Below are 16,563 nucleotides of genomic sequence, written 5' to 3' on the forward strand. Positions count from 1 at the left end.
TGGTTAAGATCTCAAAAGGAATTCTACTATATAAACCCAAGAGTGATGAACCGTTTGGGACAGATCTTATTTGTGAATTAATTAGCATGATCTCTTCAGGGACTTTGAAGTGTTTTACTGGGATTTTTATAATTTTTTTATATAAAATTGATGGGGGAGCATCCGATTCAATGGATCAATGAAAAAGACCCAACTTGATTCCATCAACAAATCTAGCAAAATCAATGTTCATTCAGGCCAAAACAGATTTTGCCCCCAACTTACTGCGTTGGATTCGCAATGAAGTTGTCAACGAGAATGCTATCGACTGACTAAGTTGTCGATAAAGGAATTACTAATTCTTCCTTTGCCGATTAAGTTCCATTTCACCAACAATAGTTGTCGATTTCAAGACATGTCGATAGGAGGCTATTATGAACCATTTCCTTAATTATTTGATGATATCCTAAGATAGTTATTTGCTGGTCAAGACTGGTGAACGCAATATGAAAAATGAATCAAAAGGCTGAAGAGTCAAGACTATAAGCCTCCATGTCATTAATGCATTTTCAAGTTATTATTTTTTTGGGTCGAAATTTCTAGTCATTAGGCCTTTAATTATTTTCTAGTTTCCATAACTTTAATATTTAGGGAGTCCCCATGTCTCTTTAATGCTTTCTCTATTCCCTACGTTTTATTCCCTCTATATAATAGAAAAGAGTTCTCAACTATAATGCGGATTTTGTTGAATGAATGAGAATTTTTCTTCATGAGTTGAATTGTTTGCCTTCAGTTTCTTTAGCTCTAGAAAGTGGATTCATCCTATGTATTGAGCCAAAAGCACTTTCGCCTTGATTGGTGGTTATCCTATAGACCTTGGTGGTGAGCTTAGTATCCCAAATCTCGATCTTGATCCTCGGTTGGCTTGGCAGTACGTCCTTTGCGCCTTGGGTCTGATCGTGTTCTATCCCTTATTTCCTTCATCCATCTACGGCATTCGTTTCATTACACTTCCTTTACTGATTAAACACCCATCCATAGACCTAGCCCGAAAGATCCCTATTATCCGAAATCACTTGCCCACGCATGCATAAAAAACCCAACTTTATCACATCTAAAAAGACAACTACTCATATCACACCAGTGAATTCCATGTAATTTTAAAACTTAAGTCAAATCGTTACAAAACATAGATTAAAACTGGAAAACTTACAACATTCAAGTTCTAATCTAAAGATATTTACAGTAGATACACGGTTGATAAATATATTATTTCTCATTGAATTGGTTTTCTTAGTAATTTGATTTAGTACAGTAGAAAATTACACTAAATAAATAAATTCAGTTAATTTGAGGAATAAAATGAATTTAATGAATTATAGCTGATTTATAACATATTTTACTGAATTATTAAGAGGATATTAAAAGGAATAAATAAATCCGTTACTTTTATTACAAAACTATTAATATTCATTTCAAATGTGCAATAAAATCTTTAAAAGAAATAATTACATTGCTTTTGTTATTAGAAAAAAAAAGGATCGTCTATAATTTGCTTACTTTTATTTGTGCTTTTGAGCAAACATATATTAAGTATAGCTTTCCTTTTCGTACACTGAAACTTTCACTTAATTTGCCATATCAAATGCCCTTTCTTTTTAAGAACACAAGGTGATTTTGTCCGATTTCATCAGAATCCTGTAAATGGAGACCCAAGTTACTTTCAAGCACCATTGACTGAGTGGTTTTCCTGTGTTATGATCTACTATAGAACAGATTAAACCTACCCAAGATTACGCCCCATAGCCATCTCGACCGGCAGTGACATAGACTGATTTAGATGTGCTCCCCCTTATCGCTTGCTGCTCTCCGGTCCTTCGGATGAGTCCATTCTCGAACAGCACGACGGCCAAAAGACATCCACGGTCCACAATCCGACTCTTTCGATAGTTTTGCCATCACTGGTGCTTGCTTCCTTCCCTTAGCACTCAGCAATGAGAGGCTTTGGTAAATGGTCGACCGCACGAGAAGGGTAATCTCGGAATCATACTAGGTTTGAGTCAAAAATCGGCACAGAGGCCTTAGAAAATGGGAAAGCTCTGAGTTCGATTTGAAGAACGTATGTTCCTTCAACCAGAAAGAGAATCAACTATCAAGATCTTATCCTAGCTCTGAAGAGGGTTTAATATTTATGCGAATGATTGATCTTTGACGATCCATTATAGCATTGCCACAAAGCTAAACAAGCGGCCATGGATTCATCAATCGGTTGTTGATCATATACAATGGCAAGTTATATACAATGGCAGATTAAACTGAACATTTCCAGGAAATCAGGTCCTTATGATCAGTGAAATCGAGAATCTTACACGTGAGTACTATTTCGATTCGACTTCCTCTGGTTTTGGCTGGTTATCCCCCGGATTCAGGGCACCATCGACAGACTCGGACAAAGATAGCTCTTCAATCAGTTCCGTAATTGTTTGGGATGGTTTCTTGAACTGCACTAATACCATAGTCATGTTGTCACATCCCTCACCATTGGCAGTAGATGATGCTAAACAACCATCAAGAACTCTCTCGCACACAGCAGAGAGCTTTGTTTCCTGCACAGTGCACAATCAATTTCCTTCCAAGCTTTTTGGGCTATGTAAAAGTCAAAATCTGAGTCCCGCGCTATTTAGTAGTCAAAGGTTAAAAGTGGAAGTCACTCTACATAAGCCCTCCAGTCAAGGAGGCAGAACTAGAGAAGGTCTAGTCCACTTACAGAGACTAACTGTTCATGCACGAAATCCACTAGCTGCTGGCTGGACATGCAATCCCTAAAATGCACGGATTGCAAATAGAACGTCATTTGGACAACCCCACGGGTAAGGAAAACGGAAGACAAATTGACTGGGCAACACTATCTAAGAAAATTGTTGTATAGATGTCTGTAAAATATTTACTAATGTCGAAAAAAAATTGAGAAGGAAAATCCATAAAAAGAGAATAAAATAATAGTTGCCGCACCCAAAACAATCTCCATGCATAACAGAGGATTAGACTAATGAGAAAAAAAAATGCTTGTTTAATGAGATCTATGAGACAAGGTAAACCGAAACTCTCTACATATCATTTCAAACAGTTCTATTAAGAAATTGATTATGGTGATGCCAATTAAACCACAACTTTGAATTCAACATTGTCGGAGGACTGTTTTAGAACCGTAGTCTAAAATGTCATCTTTCCGGTATACACGAAAAGATGTGCAATAAGATCTTTCAAAACATCACTCACAGGCGCGCATGAGGGTGCACACACAGCAGATGCTCGCATAGGCTCCAATATATATTCCACTGTGAACAGTGGGGCACAAACTTTCTTTTAATTCTTAATAGTCATATTAAAATTGGTAAGCATCATAGTGTCAGAAGATGCATACCAGATGCCATCACATGCTAGCACGATAAAATCATCATCCTCACAAAGGTCAACCTATCATAGAACAGTTCAGAGGGATAATTAGACAAATAGAAAGAGCCAGAGAAGCTTTTGAGTCAAATGCATATTTATTTATATTGCCCATAAAAAGCAAGAACATCAACAAAATTGCCCCAGCAGATGCGAGTCGAATTATTTGAATTTAAGCATCCTACACCTAAAGTCTATCTCAAATAGCCATATATCATACAAGAGGAGAAAAAATATGAGAAATTGTCAACTGGAAGGCAGTTCACATATCATCTCATAAATTTTGTAGCCAAAAGAGAGTAACTGCTTCAAAGATGCACGTACAGTATTTATATCTGGATTTGCAGTTACAATTTGCTTTTCAGCTGGCAGAAATTTATTTTGCTTAAATTCCACGTCACCTGCAGCAAGCAAGTGAAAACAATTACCCATTGGAAGTACAGAGATACAAAAGAAACATGTTCTTAGAGATGCTACATACAATAAAAAAGGCCTTGTGTGAAGCATTGTTTACAAAACCGGATGGGAGAACCAACCAGAAAGCCTATGGGTTCAGGCATTCACACTGGTTGACCTACTAGGTTATCAACTTATCATTGGGGTAAGTGATATTACTGGTGGCCAAGTGGTTGAAGGCTTGAAGCTCCAATGCACAGTTAGTAGTCAAAGGGAACAGTCTACACAATGCCTGGAGCATGAAATAGCAATAAACTTATTGCTCTGGGCTTGATTAAGACAGCAATAATTTTTTTCTTGTCACTGCTATTATAAAGATAGCTTGTGGCTAAGTGGCAAAGGGGTAACCCAGGTAGTTAGAAATTGGTCCCCATGTCAACTCTGCACCACTGCATTTGATAAGTTTTCCCCTCATTACCAGTTTGGACCGAATCTGGTCCTACTCATTTGAACCAGCTCAACCAGTTTAGTCAATTTTTTCCTACCGCATTTGATGGTCCAAACTAGACCGGAACATGAAATCATACCAAGACCAACTGCCTGATCTGGCCGGTCAGGCTCAGAAACTTCCTTTCCAATATCAAGCACAAGTATGAAAAGATGATCAGATTGAAGTTGAAATCCCAACAAAACCCAATCGTGAAAGGTCAGATACCTATAGCTCTTGCAAGATTTAAGCTTCCATTCACTCGTCCAGCACGGATAAAACCTCCAGCTTTTAGAATCCTCTCCTTTTCAGCCTCCAAATCAGGTTTGTGGTCTCGAGACAGATTGTATGCCTGTTACATGCAAGACAGAGACCAACTAGGAACAGTTCATTTGGTTGCTCAGGCCACTCACTTCATTATATATATGTTCCACATGTATAAAGCTTCACAATGGCCTATACACTTATAGTATTTGAGGACATAATATTCCTCAAATAGCAACAGAAAAAAGAATTTACTGCAGCGAAAAGTGTCCGATGAGATTGAATGATCATAAATTACCTGACCCTTTCTAGACAGGACACATCGAGAATCACCAGCATTGGCAACAACTAGTTTGTTATTTCGGATAATGGCAACGCAGGCTGTGCTCCCCGCAGTAGGTCCAGCAAAATCAGAATGAGGGCCCTGTAGAGTTACTCAACAACAAACCATAAATAAGGAAACAAAAAAGGCAGGTAATATAGACCACATCAAAACAAGAAGAAACTGTTTTAATTTTCTGTTCTTTGCTGAATGCAACAAGAAATTATAGTGAGAGATAACATTTAGTGCAAATGGCAAGTACAGAAAATGAGCAAAACTGATCCCATTGCTTCTGACACATACCTCCTCAAAAGCCCAATCATCATTCTTGTCATTGCTATCTGCACCCCTTGGAGACCATATAAGTCCCTCTATCATACCTGTAAATCTGTTCATTTTATCTCCCAAAGCAGCTAATTCTCTCCAACCCCTTTGACCTCGCATCATTTCATCCATTCTGCAACAACAAAACACCATTTGCAACAAAGAAGAAAGGACAGCATGTCAATAGCTGCTAGATATGATTAAAGTTCCAAACAATCCTACTCTTAGAATCAGAAATTAATGAGTTTTAGATCTCAAAATAGATTCGCCTGTATTATAGAACTTATCTAACGAGCTAAGAACCCAGATGAAGTTTGAGTTTCAGCAGCCAGTTTCTACTTATGACATCTTACTTCCAGAGTGCTAAAACACCCGCTGATATAAGCACATACTGCATGCACTTTGGTTCTACTCCACTCCATGCTTACAGGCAACCATCACTGACAAGTACTCCTTACACAAACAGAAACTCTGCGACTACCAAAACTTCTTCAAAGAGGATTTATCATCATGAATACATGATTAAGCAAATGGTTTTTCCCAAAGAGAGAAAGCAAAAGGAACAGAAGATTCATGGCCGAAGGAAATCACCGGAAAAAAGCTTTCTGAACGGACGTTCCTATTTCTCCGGCTGCATACGCCTCATTCTTGAGGACCTGCCGGTGAAGATAGTTGGCACAGAACTTTGCGACCACTTTCCCTGCACGAAAGAGTACTTGTCACAACAGCTATCCGACATCAAGCAGCAAAGTTAGTCTTAAGCCTTTCACTTTAGACGATATACACCAACAATTTAGGATAGCACACACAAATGGCAGAAAGACAAGACCAGTAATGTTATATATGAAGATTTAGCCCTTCTGAAGTGCACCATATCAAACACAAAACCTGGATTATTCCCTTCCCTTTAAAGAACAAACCTATAACACGAAATCTGAACTCCACTATAGCAGACAGTTTTGTTGGGAAATGCAGACCATTTTCTTGGGATCTACATTTCCTGAATTCAGTCCAGTCAATTTATTTGTCACGATTTAGCATAGACGTATTCAGATTAGAGGACAGACAGCAAATGCATAAGAGAAACCATACAGCTGGCCTCACTTAGTAGGAAATGGCTCAAAGGTGCAGTTTGGATTAGCTGTTCATTTTAGAGTATATCTACAACTCAACAAACAACTATCGTTCGTAAATTTGCAACCAATTTGACAAATTGGGTCCCTTTCTTATTCAATTTGTCTTCAGTCATTAAAGCTGAGCCAGGAATTTCAGAAGGACAATTACATTGGCTAACGACTTTTTAACTCTGACATCATGTACAAAATGTCAAAGACTTGTTACTCTCTTCATAGATATTGAAAGGAAAAAAAAAGATCTTAAAATTTATGAATTATGAGGGCACTCGAACTTGAATGAAAGTACACAGTACACAAGCAATAAGACCAAATACCCACAATAACCTCCCGTCAAGAGTAAGAGGCCAACTATTCCTATTATATGATGTCTAACAAAAACATTCAATACTTTACATATATTTAGTTTGATTTAAATAATTTCAAATGGATAAGCTAAATATGAAACAATGACCCAGTAAGAACTCCTCCAAACCGAAACAAACAAACAAATTGACAGACCAAAACCGCTAACTTAGTTTAGTTTGGTTCGGACCTTTTGATTTAATAGGTTTCTTTCCTCCCAAAAGCCCTCATATAGATGTAAAGTAAAGCGACAAAGATCTTCCACAAATTAAATGCAAGAAAGAACCGGCATGAAGAAGTGTTTGAATCTGGTAGATTGAGCTGCTGATAAAAGCATTTCATGCATTCAGTTTCCTTCTTCAGAAATCCTATAACTTTATTCCTACATGTAGTCTTTAGTGAGAAGCTGAAGCTTACCAACAAGGCTTCCCAAGAGCTGAATTTAACAAGTCCAGACTTTGATAGACCAGTACTTTGTCGCATGTGATAACACTGCTAGGTTTTAATTTATGCGTTATATCATAAAATGTACAGGGGTTTACCTACTGTAATTTCTGGCAACAATCGGATAACGGTATAAATAAAGGCACTAGTTCATCATGTAAGTCAGTATCATTATATCAATTGCACAAAAATTTCGAATTGTAAAATAGAATACACCTTTTGCACTACACTATAGGAACCTCAATCAACTTATTTTAAAGCCATATGCATTTTGCATTAGCCATAGAGGATTTGATAAGTCGACGCATCATGTATGTTAAGATGGATATGCTCATGTACTACTTAGCATTTTTAATGACCTATTTTCAGGCCAAGTAGTACAAAATAAAACTGCTGATTGGATTGACAGTTGCAGAAAGCAAAAGATGCCTCCATTAAGCAGCAACCTGGTATGTGCACTCCACAAATATTCTGTGAATAACTAAAAGTGGCCACGGAACAGTAATTAGAGTTGTAATTAACATCAGAAGAAGGCAACTGCACTGCTATTGATAATTGATTAAGAGTCTCTGAGAGATCTGCCACAGGATCAACATGCTCATGGCTCACTAGCTGATGTTCAACACTCTCCGATGCAGCAAAAAGCACTTGCATTAATTCATCAGATGGCACATTGATGGCAATTCAATGGGGAAAGAGTCACTAAACATCAATAACCAGATGGACCTCTGACTTGAATATGGAACAGAGAAGCAGGTCTGGCTAGCCTAACATTGGTTCTTTAAGATAAAATATACTTGGCATCGAAAATTTTATTGGTAATACCTCCATGGCCATCATAAACACCAAAGAATGAGGTGGAAGCATCCAGGTCAGGATAGGCAGCGTGCTGCATAAAAGAAAAAAGAAAAAAATCAGTCTTTTGATTATAAGCCATACTAGCACAAAGTGACAGCAGCAAAGCTCCTTTTAAGTTACTCACTGCGTCCTCCATTGTCGCACGCCAACCTTGCATAGATGATAGGCCATATCTAACTCGATCATTCTCACCATCTTCTGAGAACTTATCAGTTTTTGGAGTGCTCAGATATATCCCCATTTCTGTCTGTAAGTCAGAAATGACACATTACTTCACTAGACGATCAAATGGAAAAGAAATAAAAATGAAAAAAGAACATGACAGAGAACTCCCCGGCTCATATGAATGTCAAATTCAGAATAAGTAAACATTAGAAGCAACACTCGAGTTCTTGCCCTCGGCTATAATCTTGAAACAGTGCAAGAAAAGTTCATTGCGGCTCGACAAAGCCCAATATCACACTGTCAACCATGTCGAAATCAGATCAAGGCACACGCATAAGCCAGAGTTCCATCCTTCCGAGATTCCCTATTCCAAGTCCCTCATTGTTGGATTTATTAACCCCCGCATCAAATTAACATCAATATCAACACTTCAACCTCCAAGAATCCCAAATAGAAACCCGACCACGAGTATTTTCAAAGTTTAGCAGCTGTCAGTCAATAGTCAAATACGTTAAGCTGGATGAATAGATCGACGAACTCCAGACATTCACGACCAAGCACGGAACGCTAACTCATCAGAAATTACAGAACAAACCAATAACAGTGACCAATGCAATACCCCCCACGACGCCTCCAGAAGCTAACATCAAGTTACTACAATAATCACGCGAGCAAGCAAAGGCTATAGCATGACTCACGTCTCCCAAGCCCAAGTACGATAAAGCCTGATTCGAAAGACTTCAAATCAGCACAAGAAAAGGGTAAGATTAATCACTCCAGATCAGGTGGACAACAGCCCAACCCGACACTGAGGCATACTTACACGGCGGAAGTGATTTGAGCGAAGAAGCAGTCAAAGACGCACTTGGGGTTCTCAAAGAATCCGGGAGGGAGGAGCGTAGGGAAGGATTCAGGAAAAGGGTTTGCTTCAATTTCAATGAAAAGACATAAATGAACGAGAGAGAGAGAGATGGGTCCGTCAAGTTTCAGGTAACAGGCGAGTGGTGATCCACAGGAGACGAGGGTCAAGGCGTGTTTTTTCCACTGTCAAGAAAATTTCCTCCGCGTCTTGCCTCGCTCTCGCGCATGACCCACCAGACCAGAGGGAGCGACGCCATTTTTACTCCATTGCTTAGGCCATGTCTAGCTTGTCTGCGTCGGGGAAAAAACCGGGTCCTGAGAGATCTTCTGGTCAGAATGGTTTGTCCGGAATCACGAGGGTACGTTGTGATAAAAGAGCCATTAAGGTGAATTAATCTCCTCTTCGTGCTTTACCTTGAAGAGCACACGTAATTGAGTGTGGATGAATGTCCCCCTAAACTTTCGATTACCATTTCTAGAACAACCCGCTCCAACTAAATATTTTCAAAATTTATACCCTTTTTTCATAATCTCCAAAGGGTAATTTTTTTTTTCTTATGTACTTTCATAGCATCACATGATTGTCCATATGACGAATAACCGAATTACCAAATCTTACCGAAATAACTTTCTTTGATTGGTTTTTGGAAGATATGAAACTCTGATGGCACCTAATGCCCTATCACATTTAGCTAGATTCCGTATTCATGTAAAACTTCAAATGGCTCCTCGGACAACTTAGGATAAACTCGATCTTCCTACAATTAGATACCTCTGTTAACAAACGCAACCAATCTGTGCCACATGTGTCAGCCCGAGGAAGAAGACATTGCATCATGGGTTCATATCGCCCCGTTGTCTTTTCGCTTTGTAGCATGTGCATTGCTGTTCACCGGTTACTATACCAAATCCATTTTTGGTAATCGATATGGTCGGGCATTAAGATTGGTTTGCAAAATCTGGTCACGAAACGACTCCACGTGTTGTCCTTGGATATCGAAGTAATTAGGAGTTTTCCTAAATCATCGCATCTCTAGTCTCCGTAAAACCTTATCCTTAAGAGAAGAAAAAGCAATGCTAACAGCAGATTCATGTTATGCCAAACGCGCCACGCAGGACGATTGGCGTTCACATCGCCGATTTCTAGATAAATTAGCAAATCGTTTAAAGATTTAGAAATAAATTTGAACACAAACGAAAGATATAAAATTGAATTGAACGTGGTACAATAAGATTAGAACTTCTTGCAGAACATTATTCCTAGAGGTACACGACCGACAAAATGTGATTCCTGTTTGACTGAGGTCTCGTTTGGTCCGTCGCCCAATTAGGAGACGAGATCTAAAATTTCAAGCAATCACACGTCTTTGGGTTGGAATTATTGTTGGAGTCACCTAACAGCCCTGCCTCTCATCTTGCCGTCTTCGTTTCATTGGTGGGTTGATGTTTCTTGCCCTTTCCGTATTAAATGCTTTCAACAGAGGAAGCATTAGGAAATCGACAACTAACAAGTCACCAACCAAAATCTAATGATTTTAATAAAAATAAAATAAAATTTAGTCAACCACTAAATTATTGAAAATGTGAATCGATTCAAGTTAGATTACATCCTACGGGGATTCAAATTATAACCTAGAAACTATTTGTATTTATATTTTACGATACCTTTCTTCTAAGACAGAAAGAAAAGCAATCCATAAGATATTGACTATGATTGAAAAGGTCTTTATCAACCAATATGTAATATAACATATAATTGCTTTATTATAAAATAGTTGACTTACATATTTCCATACGATTATTGATAGAGCACTTTTCTCTCATACTTGCATGCACAAATAGAGAGCTCTCGCCCTTATAAAGATGGCAAATAGGTCGGTGGGAGGAGGTCGGACATATCATATGAGCTAGATTTCATCGTTCAGCACGAATTCATGCATTTTTCAACAAATAAAAACTAGGAAAAAAATTCCAATTTATCATACTAAAACTTTAGGGGCGATTCCTCTTAACCTCGAACCCTTGAAATTTACGTCTACCATTTGGGAAATTTGCATTTCGTTGACCTCGGCGATGCTCGTCGAGTTTTCGAGTTAGATGAACGAAAGGGCCACGTTTTCCTCCATCTCTGGTTAGAGGAATTTGATAACTCTATAAAATAGAGTTATTTTACCTATTTTAGACAACAAATAATATAATATATTGGAGAACATATTTGAATTTCCTTCTATTTATTTGAATTCTCCTTATTTGTGTAGGATAATGATGTATGGAGAAGATAAGGAAAAAAGAAGAAGGAAATCAAGATGTCACCAACAGAATCATTAGAAGATAGAAACCAAATTGTCAGAAGATTGCCATGTTTTTAAGATATCTTAATGTTATCCTTAGAGATTTAGCAGTTTTTAGGATATCTTAATGTTATCTTTAGGATTTTTATTTTATTCTAGAGTCTTGAATGTTATTCTAGAGGTAGGATAAACAAAAGAGTTTGGGAGAGACGTCTATGTTTTGTACCTTTCATATGTTCTTTTTTTTTTTTTTTTTTTTGGTAAGGTATTTCATATGTTCTTTTGTTCTTGGAGTTTTTCAAGTATTTTGAAGAAAAGACAAAGTGGTGACCCCTAACCAAAAAAATAAAAAATAAAAAATAAAGTGGTGATAGAATTCTTGCTCTTGATTCAAGATGTTTCATTTAATTTATATTTTTGCTTCTTCTTCTATTATGTTCTAATTTTCTTTCATTAGGGAGGATGTAGCCTAATCATGATGATATGAATTTATTGATATTTATATTTTGCAAGTGATTTCACTCATGTGAGTTATATATTATTCTACTTAATGCTTTTAAGTGATTGGCCGCTATTTAAATGATCCGATGTGCATGTTTAAGACTAAGAAGTGATAATATGTAATTATTTCTTATAATATATAACCGCGAATTACAATGTAGATAAAAATATACCATGTTATTTGTGTAGCTTTCGGAGATTAGGTGATCCAAAAGAATCATTGTAAATCGGGAATATTCACAGATTTTAATGCACTTATGTTTATTTATATCCACATAAAGATATAATGGATTAATAAACTGAGTAGGTTTACTATACCTAAGGATAGGTTAGTATATAGCAAAGGAAATTCCGCTATCACATGTTTGATATCGTTCTTATATGTGTAAAGATCTGAAATTCATGTTTAGTGATTATAGTGAAATCGGATGCTCTAACGTATTTATTGGGAGAAGTGTCAAAAAAGTTCTAAACCTATTGCATTAGTGCCAATTCAGCCCTAAACTTTTTTTTTGTGCCAATTCAGTCCTAAACTTTTTGCATCGATACCAATTCAGTGTTAAACCTTTTATTGGTGTTAATTCAATTCTAAACCTTTTGCATTGTGCCAATTCAGTCCTAAATCTTTTATATTTATGCCAATTGAGTTAATCCTGCCAATTTTGGCCAAAATCATTTACGTGAACATCAATTGTCCTACATGGCACAGCTAGCGCTAACTTGGATATTTTTGAATATCATTCTAATATTTTAACTAATTTTTTAACCATTTTTTTGGTTTTTAGAAAAATATTTTTAAAAATTATTTAAGAGATAAAAAAAATATTAAAAAAATATCCACGTTAGCGTTAGCTGTGCCACGTAGGATAATTGATGTCCACGTCGGTGATTTTATGCCAAAATTTATCGAATTAATTCAATTGGCATAAATGCAAAATATTTAGGATTAAATTGGCATTAATACAAAATGTTTAGGACTAAATTGGCACCAATGCAAAATGTTTAAGACTGAATTGGCACCAAAAAAAGGTTTAGGACTGAATTAAACTTTTTTGACTCTTTTTCTCGCATTTATTTGATTAATTTACCGCATCTTGTTCCGAACTTTTACCTTTAAAATTGTTAATTTTATTTTATTCTCAATTTTATTTTTACTTGTTAGATAAATTTTAGAATTAGCCCATTTTTAGTATTTAATTAATTTATTAATCATCAATCTTTGTGGGACGATATCTTTTCTCATCATTATATTACTTGTTCGACACGTGCACTTGCGTTGAGAATTTTGTGAACAGTATTTCTCCGATCAATGATCTGATTTGTAGGCTACAAAAAGTAGGCATTTCCCAGTATTTATTTTTTTAGTAAAGTTTGCGTACGAGTGGTGTCAATAATTTATAACCCCGTTAACTAAAAGCATCGTTAGAGGAAATGATGAAAGAAACAAAATGCGAAAAGGCACGCTCAAAATTTGAAGTGTTAGGATTAATAGGACAATAGAGAAGGATTATTGAACGATGCAAACGCCAGTTTGGTCATGGGAGGATATCATCGGAATTGAGGGGTTGCTCTCAGTTGTCCGTTGATGACATGGTCAATTGGCCGAACCGCAGTCGAAACCGGTCCTCTTCCACCTGATCCGAAGGATCTACTGAACCTTCGTTCTTGCGCATCGCCAGTCAGGACACGCTTGACCTGAAAAATGAGCCGCCGCCCTCGAATCACCAGAAGCCATGTCTAGTCCATGGGGACAAATCCTGTTTTCTTCATGCACAAGCTATCCCGTGAACAGGAGTCCGAACGGCGGAAATTCAAGAAACCCAGCCACTGTCTCTTCTGAATCGACGTGTTATTTTGACGAACTGGGTTGTTTCTCAGTTCAGAGAATGCGAATGTTGCCGAGCGTAATCAAAATGTACCTCGGAGGAAGGGAAGATGCACTCAAGAATCAGCTAAGATCAAAGAAGTCCTCTCTGTCCGGCCTCCATATCGGTCTAACTACTGGTATTCCCCCAAAGTTATCTAGCTTCAGCGTCATTAACAAGTGAAACAAATTCGATGTGCTGTGGCATCACCGTCTCGGTTTCCTCTTTTTGAAGCCAACAGATCATCCAGAAGAAGGGAAGCATTTGGATTCCCTCCGGGAACCAAGAACAGCAGACGAAGCGGAGAAATCCTCAGAATGTTGCGGATCAAAATGACCGACCATAAGTCACCGAATCGAGTTCTAGTGACCTCGAGTATGGGAAGTAGTAAGCCCCCTCCCCATGATGCCAAGAGTACCCCTATTTTGTCGATGGACAAGGCATCGGTTGGAGTGTTCCGATCATTCGGGAGACCCCTTCAATGATCACGGCGAAGAAATAATCCGGCATGCCAAATTTCAAGTTTAACTGCAGTACAAGAACCAGGTCACGCATTCCTGACAGACCGAAGAACAATTGAGTCCACAATAGCAGATCCCAAAAAGGGCGGTCCTTGAGGCCATGTTGGAATAGTATGTCGAATATCTAAATTCGATCCTATCAACAATACAAGAAAGTAATGGAAATTCGCACAACACAAGAATTTACATAGTTCGGTAGCGGAGATGTTACGCCTACCTACGGGGAGATGAGATCTGTTTCACTAATAACGTAGAAAAGTGTACAGCCGCTCTTTCTCACACCCTCTCTATACATAGAGACCTATTTCGCCCTAAATATATATAGCGAAATCCTACATGGCACAAATTACAAAATTGCCCACATAGCCTAAAATATTTAATTTTCCCATAGAAATCCTTCTATAATCGAACATAAAACGCCTGCGGCGGCTCGGGGGCGCCGCCCCCGCGACCCCCGCCGGGGCGGCCCCCCGGAGTCCCCCCCGCTCACCGGAGAGCGGGACCCCCGTGCTGTCCGGTCGCAGGGGACCTTTCGGAACCGCCTTATAATATCTTGGATAACAGAATACAAGACATCAACCTCAACATAGTATTGCCCCAAGAAAGGGACCAACCGATCCGATCGAGAACAAATAACCAACAGTCCTCTGCAAGAATGGCTGGGATAATTAGCAGACTGCATTGTAAAGTTCCTTCTACCATTGCTTTGGGATTCCGAGAGCTCAAAGTACAGCCCACAGGCATTCACATTTACACTCCTAGCTCTGTGTACGTCCAATCTCGGAGATCAGATTATGAATAAAATCTTGACAGTCATCAGAAAATTATACAGAAACTTCTAGGTTCGTTAATGCATTTCTTAGTTCTTGGCCTTCAAAATTAGTCCGGCATGAGAAGCAAACTTAACTCGTCCATACCTCAGAGAAAGACGGACCTCAGTCGGCATCGGTATATACCAATGGAACGTTCCATTGCGAATATTCCAATTTAGTGCAATGGATGAATACACGTATAGGCACGGTCTCCACACAGCTGGAATTTTCGAAGTGGTTCACATGGCCTTACCAGCATCAAGAAACTTCTAACTGACCTGGGGTACGGCTTCACAATGTCAGTTCAATAGTCTCCAGGAACATAAACATGGAGATGCTGAGAAGTCGCACCTGTCTGTAATCGAAATTTGGCGTATGAGGCTCGTCGAGAATATTTCCTAGTAATAGCACAAGCCCAGCTGGAATTGTCAGCAGAGCAAACACTCCCCAACCCACAAAAAGGAGAGTAAGGAAAATGAAACGTGGAATTTTATAGGAAATATAAAAGCTTGGGCTCAAAATGGTATCGAAAGGACGCAAACCGTTGGACTCATTCTCCGGTTGACTCGCTCCGAGCACACAAGCTTTGCATATCAGCAGCCAGAGAAGGATGGCTTGATGCTGTTCTCTGCCACACAGGCATCTATTACAACATCTGCTATTGCAGCACCAGCAGTTCCTGCTGTCAACAGCACCAGGGCAAGAACAAGGTGCACCTTGTAGGATACCAATTTGTTGGAAAAACAAATGGATGAAAGAGTCTAGGCCTTCTCTTGGGATTGTAGAGGCTCGCAGTAGAACCATCGATCCATCTGTGCTGAGAACAACTTCAGTAGTTGGTCCATCCAAGCTTCTACATAACCAAGTTTGTTCCCCTTATTCAAATAGGTACCTCCAAGCATATTGATGTTTTCATGTTACTAATGTTCATCATTTTCGACGATCACACGCCCTATAGTTTGTTCATCATTATAAGGTCCATCTAATCTTATTGTCGCCTTCGTGTCCTCAAGCCCATTCACCTTCTTTTGGTCCATCCAAATCTTCGACAAAATTCCGATATGCGCCTATCAAGCTAGCAATCATTGTCTACAAACACACGTTCTTAGAATCGTTCGCCATCCACAATGTCCATCCGAGCATCGACATATTCCTCGTTCAATGTCTTGTTTACCATTTTGTAAGGTCCATTCGTTCATCAGCATATTTCACGTTGAGTAGCTTGTTCACCTTTGATCGAATGAAGGTCCTTTTACACTCGTAGCCATCTCGTTACTAGCACCATCTATGAATATGTAATTTAGAATGTTTTGTCATCATCAAAACACCATAGGGTTATATTCTAACATTCTCTTCTATGCATCAATGTCGTCAAATTTAATTATTCATAAGAGCTAGTAATTCATATAGGCAAAATGAGGTTAAGGGTCAGTAATACAACTAAATAATAAAAATTCGAAACCTATAATATTTGAAATTTCTACGAATTATTGATTGAATTCGACATGTATTAGAACTTCAAAGATACTATAGGTGCAATTT

The 16,563-nt window shown here is 38.3% G+C and overlaps 2 protein-coding genes across 6 annotated transcripts in view; both read right to left on the reverse strand.

Moving 5' to 3' along the window:
* LOC115755587 (F-box protein At3g07870-like) overlaps positions 1-16,563 on the reverse strand; it is a 188,905-nt gene that overhangs the window by 117,057 nt on the left and 55,285 nt on the right. The gene's annotated exons all lie outside the window — the stretch shown is intronic.
* LOC115755594 (probable protein phosphatase 2C 60) lies at positions 1,628-9,381 on the reverse strand. 5 transcript variants are annotated; one of them, XM_048278353.1, is made up of 12 exons: positions 8,994-9,381; positions 8,130-8,252; positions 7,973-8,036; positions 5,817-5,925; positions 5,205-5,358; positions 4,878-5,003; positions 4,544-4,667; positions 3,757-3,833; positions 3,404-3,456; positions 2,747-2,801; positions 2,349-2,585; positions 1,628-1,998 (listed from the first exon to the last, which is right to left on the reverse strand). In XM_048278353.1, the coding sequence occupies exons 2-11, from the start codon at positions 8,244-8,246 to the stop codon at positions 2,358-2,360; spliced, it is 1,107 nt and encodes a 368-aa protein (XP_048134310.1). In that variant the 5' UTR covers positions 8,247-8,252; positions 8,994-9,381; the 3' UTR covers positions 1,628-1,998; positions 2,349-2,357. The 5 variants fall into 5 exon arrangements, with proteins under 5 accessions (XP_048134310.1, XP_048134311.1, XP_048134309.1 ...); XM_048278354.1 differs by having other exon boundaries at positions 1,629-1,959; XM_048278352.1 differs by having other exon boundaries at positions 1,630-1,954.

This window comes from Rhodamnia argentea, chromosome 4, assembly GCF_020921035.1.
Source record: "Rhodamnia argentea isolate NSW1041297 chromosome 4, ASM2092103v1, whole genome shotgun sequence".
NCBI classification, from domain to species: domain Eukaryota; kingdom Viridiplantae; phylum Streptophyta; class Magnoliopsida; order Myrtales; family Myrtaceae; genus Rhodamnia; species Rhodamnia argentea.

What these genes read in the sequence shown, in the direction of transcription:
- LOC115755594 (XM_048278353.1), bottom strand. Translation starts at nt 8,246, where the DNA reads ATGGGGATATATCTGAGCACTCCAAAAACTGATAAGTTCTCAGAAGAT. An exon ending in TGTTTATGATGGCCATGGAG is followed by an intron (nt 5,926 to 7,972) that starts GTATTACCAATA and finishes TCTTTCGTGCAG; the next exon opens with GGAAAGTGGTCGCAAAGTTC. An exon ending in CAAATCCAGATATAAATACT is followed by an intron (nt 3,457 to 3,756) that starts GTACGTGCATCT and finishes GTTCTATGATAG; the next exon opens with GTTGACCTTTGTGAGGATGA.